The sequence below is a fragment of the Oryzias latipes genome, chromosome 23 (genome assembly GCF_053564925.1).
Source record: "Oryzias latipes strain Hd-rR chromosome 23, Olatipes_Hd-rR_3.1".
NCBI lineage: Eukaryota > Metazoa > Chordata > Actinopteri > Beloniformes > Adrianichthyidae > Oryzias > Oryzias latipes.
The window spans coordinates 18,191,432-18,200,000 of NC_136259.1; the positions used below are offsets into that span (position 1 = coordinate 18,191,432).

The 8,569-nt window shown below is 38.4% G+C and overlaps 1 protein-coding gene across 1 annotated transcript in view; it reads right to left on the reverse strand.

Moving 5' to 3' along the window:
- Window positions 1–3,771: 3,771 nt before the first annotated feature.
- The window catches only part of st8sia1 (ST8 alpha-N-acetyl-neuraminide alpha-2,8-sialyltransferase 1), a gene marked incomplete in the record, with an annotated part of 12,504 nt that continues 7,706 nt past the window's right edge, over window positions 3,772–8,569 (reverse strand). The window contains 2 exon segments of the mRNA NM_001104868.1: window positions 3,772–4,243; window positions 5,205–5,296. Of these exon segments, the coding sequence (NP_001098338.1) occupies window positions 3,772–4,243; window positions 5,205–5,296 (564 nt within the window).

The following is an 8,569-nucleotide window of genomic DNA, read 5'->3' on the forward strand; positions in this document are numbered from 1 at the left end:
GCAATTTTTACATTTGTTGCAGAGATTTTGTGCAACGAAAAGTAGCAGTAAAGAGCACGACAACATTGATCTTTGTGACTCCAGTGATTTTTTTGTTTTCCGGCTTTAAGGCTTTTTCTTTTTATGTCTAGGTCATCATGCTTGACATATAGTGGCAGCATAGCAACACTTATACATGAAAATAAACTAGAAATTAAAAAAAAAGAAAACAAATAGCTGTAGACATTAGGATGTGCATGCACACTTGACTTCAATAGACAAAAAAGAGGCAAATTTTTTTTTGTTCTCCTTCAATAAAGCAAATATGTTGTGGCAATTCGATGAAGCTAGTTCAGTTTCTTTAGTCTAGTTTAATGTTAACTGAAAGCTGGTTCACATTTTATCTTATCATCAAAACTATTCTGATTTTCTACAGTTTAGGTGGTACAGCTGATGGAAAACTGTCTCCAAAAAAGGACTTCCGAGACAAAGAGAACAGGAAATGGAAACATGCTGCAGTAAGCAGGAAATGATTTTTTTTTGTGTGTGCAGACCTGATCATACGTGACAGCAGCTACTTCTACTTTTAGAGAATCAACAACATGGATAAGCCTATTAGATAGTAAAATTTGGTTGGTACCGGATTTTTCAGAGTATAAGTCGCTGTTTTTTTTTTTTTTTTTTTTGCATTGTGTGGTTGGGGTTGTCTTGTACTCAGGTGCAGCTTAAGAGTGATTTTTAAAAACGAATAACAACAAGCACTAAAGGGCGCTGTAGAAGTGTATATCCGTATTTGCAACTGACAGCAACACAGAAGAAGAAGCAATTACGCTGGGCTTGGTGGAATTGTTCCAAAATGGCCCAGATGATAAAGAATTCAACGAATTTACTGATTTAGAGTTATATAGAGTTTAGTTGACTTGTTAGCATGTTCCTTATGCTATGGTTATCACATTTATTGCTTATATTTTGCACTAATGAACTAGGCTCCTCCTGTGTTTCCTGACACTAAATATGGTTACAATAGTGAATATTCCGTTTTTATGATTTGCCTTTCAAGATAAAATGTCTGTTCTTGTTCCCGTATTTTGATAATCATACATTTCTCCCAAAACTGCGACTTATATATAATATTTTTCTTTTTAATTATGCTTTTTTCTTTTTTTTGACTTATACTCCAGAGTGATTTATAGTCTGACAAATCCGGTAGTTTGTTTTCCTAAACTTCCTTAAAGTATTGCCATGGATGGACTTCCCTATCAACATGTATGATGCTGCAAACTTGATGGCCTGACACAGGCACAGCTTGTCAGAACATGCAGAGAATCCAATAATAGCAATAGGCTCGAGGCAAAACTAGACAAATAAGTAACAACATGTTTGTTGGTTACTGTAGTTTGTCTTTACATATATCATTTTAGCTAATACCAATAGTTTCCTTGATATTTTAAATAAAAGATGGACATCTGAAGTGTCTAAAAAAGTTACAATAATTTCCAACAACTAAAGTGAGTCAGAAAAGGATATATTAAAAAAGAGGAAGAGCATTTTTGTGTCAAGCAGCTAAAATCTGATTTCATGAAAAACATTTTTAACCCTTGTGCTATCCTATGACCCCACCCTTACATTGACATGTTCTCCCTACCATGACACCGGTGGATAAAGGTGAAGAGGATTTCATGTAATCCATGGACACCAGTGAAGATCACAAATCATTGAAGAAAAAAGGTTCAGCGCACTGTCTTTTGGGTCTAGATGACCCAAATCCCAATGTTAAAGTGCCTAGGATAGCACAAGGGTTAAGAAGCTCATGGACATTGTCAACACATTTATCTTAATTTACCTTCAAAGTAGAACAGCTTCTTTAGCTACCAAAGCCACATTAATGGCATTAAACCATTGAAATGATCCAGAATTCTCATTTAATACATGAAGAAGGCACAGGACCTAGTTCACCTGAACAGAGAGGATAAAGACATAAATCACCAGCCTAAGAACACGTTGTAGCCATCGTCTGAACATTTCCCATGCAGAGTTGGCCTGGTATAAGCATTATGGCACAGCAACATTTTTTTCACTATCTAATAACACAGAACATGTTTCACAGTAATAAAAAAAGTCTATAAATAAGAAGCTGTAAGCAGGTACAGGTGATTTTTCAAATTATTTCCTCTTATGCAAACAATGGAGTCATAAAAAAGCAAAGAATAGAAGGCTGAGATTCATTGGAAAATAAATTCCAATTTACTCAAAAGAAACTCAGCATGTAATAAACAGTTAAAAACACAGACATCACTGATTGAAACTTCATTATACGACTTTGAATTCTGTCTGTCTGTCTCCATATATTGACACTGTTGAATGTGGAGATCCAGATGTGTAAGCTCAATGTCTCAGAGTCCACTGTTCCCTTGACTTGGCACTTACAAGTATAGTGCAATAACCATGTCTCCAGTAGGCTCTTTACAGAAGTGGTTCAGTTTTTGAACTGAAAAGCTCAAATGTCATTCATAGAGTGACGACGATGATGATGAGGTACCGTCTGGTATAATGTTTTCTTCTAAACATCAAATACTTTAAGATGTTTTAGAAGATGTTTGCAGTGCATTCTCTAGAGAGCAAGAGCAGAATTCACTTCAAATCCAGTAAACAAAAAAAATTGGCAAAAAACAAACAAACAGTATGCTCATTTTCCCTTTCCAGTAAAGGGCTAAAAGCAACTTGGCGAGACATTCTCAGCAATACACGTTTTAAGACTTTCTTTTTAATGGTCGCTGGCTTGTACCCCAACTTGTTTTTTGGCCAATCATTTCCTCACCTGAAATAAGCCTGAGAAGAATATGCTGTTTTTCCTATATCAGCCAGTTTTTCTCCATTTAATTCTATTCCCGAGGTACCAGAAAACTATTATTTTTTCCAGCGTTCTGTGATTTCCCCTCAGCCGCTGCCTAACTGCATCAAAAGTAAGGCTTTTGCTGTAGATAAGAGTGACATTGGGCAGTCACACAATCTGCTCTGTTTGTTATAAGCTCTACTGTTTTAGTTATTAAAGATCCAGCACAGAAACTTAACAGTTTTACAGGCTCTAATTGACTCAGTTGTACCCTCTTCAAAGGCATGGAAAGAACATTATGAACAAAGGTTTTTGTTTTTATACAGTTCAGTCTAAAAAAGAAGTGCATTTTTATTTTTAAGGAATGTCAAAATTGGAAGCAATAATTCCAGTGTATTGGTATGCTTCATAGATCTAATTCAGCACAAGAAAGTATGTACAAAATGATCTTTAAAGTGGACTTTGGTCTAATCTACATATTTTAATTTCATGATTTTCTCAATTCAAATGAACTCCCTTGCTAAAAATAATTAAAATGCACATTATCTTTTAATCTTTTCCCATTTTCTTATAGATTATTTGAATGATGATAGATTATGGCGAGTTTGGATTTATCTATAGATCTTATTGGCGTCTAAAATTACACATCAGTCACATTTCAGTGTTTAAAAAAAGCCACCCTTCACATCTTTTCACAGTTTTTCTGTTATAGCGTACAAACACGAGCACATTTCAAGTTTTGGGAATGTCTGAATACTTCTGGTAGTGTGTGTATGCTTGCACGTCTTGCTGTTAAGGGGCAATCTTTTTTACCTTTTAGTTTGAAAAGAAAGATGCAGATCAGAGAATCCTCAGAGGAAAAGTGTGCACTCCCTTGTTTCATACAGATAGCAGTTTCTCAATTCAGAAACCCTGATCTGCTTCAGCAGAACTGGAGCCACTTTGCTCCTCTAACTTGTTCAATTTTGAGGTGAACAATGTCCCACTTTCATACGTAGAATGCCACTTTTGTGCAGGTGCCAAAGCTGGACAAACTCCTCAGGCATGGCGTGGAACCATTTATAGGGAAGGATGTTGTCGTAGTAATGGTGGCTGATGGGCTGTTCATCCAGGTCGACTGAGAACGGCCAGAAGCCGTAGGTTGTCACTTCATCACAAAGGCCCATGGCTAAACTGACAAGGAAGAGCCCTGTGGAGAGGCGCCTGGCGTGGACACCATGGGCTTTCCAGAACTTGCTCACGGAGAGAAGGAAATCAGGGTTGGCAAAGAGCATGGTAAGGTTGGACGGCACATCTGTCAGTGCAAAATAGGCCCGCAGCGATGGGTCGGTGCCGGGTGCCATGGAGAAGGCTGGCATGTAGATGTAGCTGGAGCCATAGACCTTCATGCTGTCCACAAAGGTTTTTCTGGACCACACAAGGTTCTGAAATCTGGACAACAAAAAGTGGAAACAGCTCTAAACAATGTCATTTGCTGTGTATGTACTCTTGTTATGAACTGTTTTTCAGTCCCTCTTTCGGGGCCTCAAAGTAGCCAACAAAATCTGTGAGTGAAGAAGTCACCGGCTACTTTGTGATGAAAAGCAAAAGTTTCATTTAGTATGTTGCAGCAAATCATCTATATATGATGTAATAATAAATTCATGTTGACTTTGAGAAATATACCGTTCTTGTTTAATTCATGGGTGCAGCCATTTTGGTTTGGATGTACACCAAAATGTCTTCGGGAGCACATCTGTGAATGCTCGATACGAAAGCGAGGCTGCAAGCATTCTTGATATCAGCTGTCAGCCTCATGCTAGATACTCATTGGGGATGTGTTCTACGCTCAAGAACACACTTAACGGGCATTCTTGAACATGCTTTTAGCATACGGTGTTCACACTGGACTGTTGCTACCCGATACTAGCTAGTACATGTACTCTTTTGGAGAAGGTGTTGGTGCGAAATGTCAACGTGGTGCAAATCTCACAAATTTTGCTCCGGGCTTTTTGTTTCACAGCTCTATTTCAATATATGAAAGACTGTCATAGAATTACATCTGGGCAAAAACCAAAATTATTATGTTTTCCTCCATGATCACTTTTCAAACAGTTGGCTTTTCAGTGAATTGAAAAGAACGGCATCCATACATCACTACCAAATCCGTGTCCCTGATTGGTCAAAATTTATCTGTTTTAGCTCTCAATGCGGGTTCATTGGCCGCTTGTTTTTTACGTTGTGCGAGAAAACAGACTTAAGAACTTGCATAACAACGCATGAACGCAAGAGTTTTTAACACGGGAGACCTGTTTGCAGAGACTTTTCACTGGACGTGGGCACTTGAACACAGAGGCCAGTATGAACGTAGCATTATGTATAAAGGCTTCAACACATGAGGCAACATCATTACCTTTTTTCTATGATGCTGGGGTTGGCGGTGACCAGATGTGTCTTGGTTCCCACATCCTCCACATATTCCCTTGAGAGCGGGGGTAGGTTACACCTGACAAAAAATAAAAGAACATAACGCTAGTGATTGTGTTTTTTATTTGTTGATTACTTACTTGTCTGCAAGCTGGGATACATCAGGAAAATTGCTTCAATTTGTACCATGGCACCTAGTAAAAGTTTAAACTTGTTTAGTTCTGATTAAAAGTTCTACCAGATGCCTTCTGCAGAGCCCTGCTGAGTTTGCATACCCTGAGCAAGTCTGATAAAACAATGTAGGCAATGTGATAAACAATGTGATATATATAAAAGTTTATATTCTATAAACTTGTCATTCAGTGACAGAGATAAGAAATGTTGTATGCATGACAGCAGTATGAAATGTAAGTAAAATGCGTGATCACCGAGAAGCATGTTCACGTAAAAATAGTGTCCAAAGATCAAACATCGTCTGTCTCAGTGTTCTACGACAACCTATTGGCTTCAGATGAAACGAAAAAAAAAAAAACAACAACACAAAACGACAATACTTGCAAGTGAAGCATAATGCTCCTATTAATATTTAACAGAACGAAAATTCTCTTTGATCTGCCTTTGGCCAGCAAACAAAGAAGAAAACAGAATACAAAGCAACTTATCAATTACCCCAGAAATTTCCAGTTTTCCCCCAAATCCAGCTGAAAATGCCCCACAGTCAATCTTTTACAGTCCGCTTCTGAGCTGATGTAGACAAAATATTAGGATAATCCGTTCAAAAAACAAAAATCTTTAAAAAATAAATGAACTCCCAATCTTCACAAGGTACCATGACTTTAAAATATGTACACAAAAAACCCCCCAATAAGGGTCGGTCTCCCCGCTTTTAGGCGTCATACGACGATCGCGTCCTTGGGTGTGCTCCTCACGTCCAGAACATAACCTCCGGGAATCCAATCCCCCCAAAACTGTTCTGACAGGACGAAGAACAAAGCAAAGTATCTCCCACTGTCCTTCCAAATTAGGTCGGTGATGAAGAGAGATCAATATCTGATCCTGCAGCAGAACCCCTGTGACTGACACCACCGCGCCCTTCTTCATGTGCTCCTTTCGTCCAGATCCTTTCAAACTTTTTTGGTCCCCTCCCCATTGCCATGTCAACCAATCCAAAGTCCCCATGATACTGATATACATAATATTTACAGGCAGTGTGCCCACAGGATTTCAACTGACTTTTTTTCCCCCTCTTAATTGTACCTTTTATTCGTTTATTTCGATATGGCGGTGTCACAAGCGGACTATTTGTTAAGTGGTGCGGCACATTGTCACGGTAACATGATAACAGTAACATGTTCGCTGCCGCACCGATCTTAACTACAGCAAAGGAAAGCGATATTTCTGCTGATCATCACGACAGGTTAAATAGAGCATCAGTTCAGAGAGAAAGTTCACTTCTTATCGATTGCTTTTGTTCAGATGATGAAGCTAAAGTTTGTTTTAAAGAAGCCAGCGCAGTGATATAAAACATTTAAGCTATGTGGCCGGAACTTCTTTTTTAGGTGTGCATTATCACTGTGGATTATCACTTTTTATACCATGGTCTGGGTGAATACTCGATTCTGATTGGCTGCTGGGTGTGCGTTAAAAAGTGATAACCACACACCCCAAAAAGAAGTTCCGGTCACCTATCTTAAATCTTTTGTATCACTGCGCCGGCTTCTTTAAAACAACCTTTAGTTTCATCATCTGGACAAAAACAACCAAACTGCAGCCTTTAAGATAAGATCTGACCTTTATTCTCCCTGACAAGAAGAATTTATAGTCCATGGTATCAAATTTAGGAATTAGAGAAACCAACACCTAAGTTTATGGTTTTCCTATGTGGTTATCCTTACAAACCTTTTCAAGTGAAATCTTGGTGTTGTGGTGGTATCTGAAGTCTGACAAAAATATTTCCAAGAGGCTGTGTGCTAAAATACACATATATAAAAACTACACTCATTTTCTTTAATTACGCATTTTTTAGCTCCTGCGACTTATAGTCTGAAAAATACAGTAGTCAGAATCTCCAAGCTTGCAAATCATAAATAGGAATGATTTGCCATCGACAAATCTAAACGCGTTTCATTTATTTTTTAAAGTAACAAATGCACTTTATTGCTATGGACTATGGATGGTCATTATATGAAAAATGTGTATGAACAGAAACTGTCTCCTTTCACACTGAAAAAATAAAGCCTTCTCGCAATTTTAGATGGAGAAAAAGAGGCAAAAAGAAGAGGAGCAGGTTCTTTTGATCTGTTCTTAACCATGCAAACAAATGTTGAGCAGCAAAAGACATAAATACATATTAGAGAAACTGCATACATAAAGTCTTGATAAATGATGAGGATTTTAGTATTTAATTCAATATAACATTGGCGACACTTGTCTTGTCATAGTTGCTTTGGGCCATAAAGGAATTCTAAACTGCTGCGTGATCCACCTTCTGATGTTAATTATTGCATCTTATTCATCGGTAAATTTGCTTAAATCTGCATCCTGTAAGCAGTTTTTTTTACGACTGTTGAAATGCACAATGGCATTGTGTACAAATGTGTAAATCTAAAAAGATTAATTATTTACACGTGCAAGATGGCATTTTAAATGTTTTCATTTTCAGTACACAGCAGCTCCCCTCAACGTGTTCCACTTCCTTTTGCAAATAAGGCTGCTGAATGATGCAGAGTCAGCTCCCTTTAAAAAGGTTTTCATTGCTGTAGCGCTGAAGCTAAGGAGGGCAAAGTTCTGCAGAGGACAGTCAGCTCAACTTTTCTTACTGCCCTAAAAATGTAACAGTAGCCTAGTTTTTAGCCATAATTGACTGTCATAAATGTCATCCTTGTAAAATCCATCTAAAAATATGCACTGCAATTTTTCCCCCTCAATACTACGGGGTAAGATAACTATCAAAATGAAATGTTTCCGGAAGTCTAATAGGACCTTTGCTCTCTCATTCTCTACCACACACATATTCCGCACACATATTCCTGTATATTTCTCCAGCCACTTGATTGTGGCGCTCCATGTATGCCATCCCTGCCAGCATCTTACATCCTGCAGTTATGTGCTGGATTGTTTCAAGCGCCTCTTTGCACAGCCTACACCTTGGGTCTTGTCTGGTGTGGTAGATCTGAGCCTCTATGGCTCTGGTGCTCAAGGCTTGTTCCTGAGCTGCCACGATGAGCGCTTCGGTGCTGTCCTGTAAGCCAGCCCTTTCTAGCCATTGGTAGGACTTCTTGATATCAGCCATTTCGATTATGGTCCGGTGGTTCATCCCATGCAGAGGTTTGTTCTCCCATGAGGATCTGT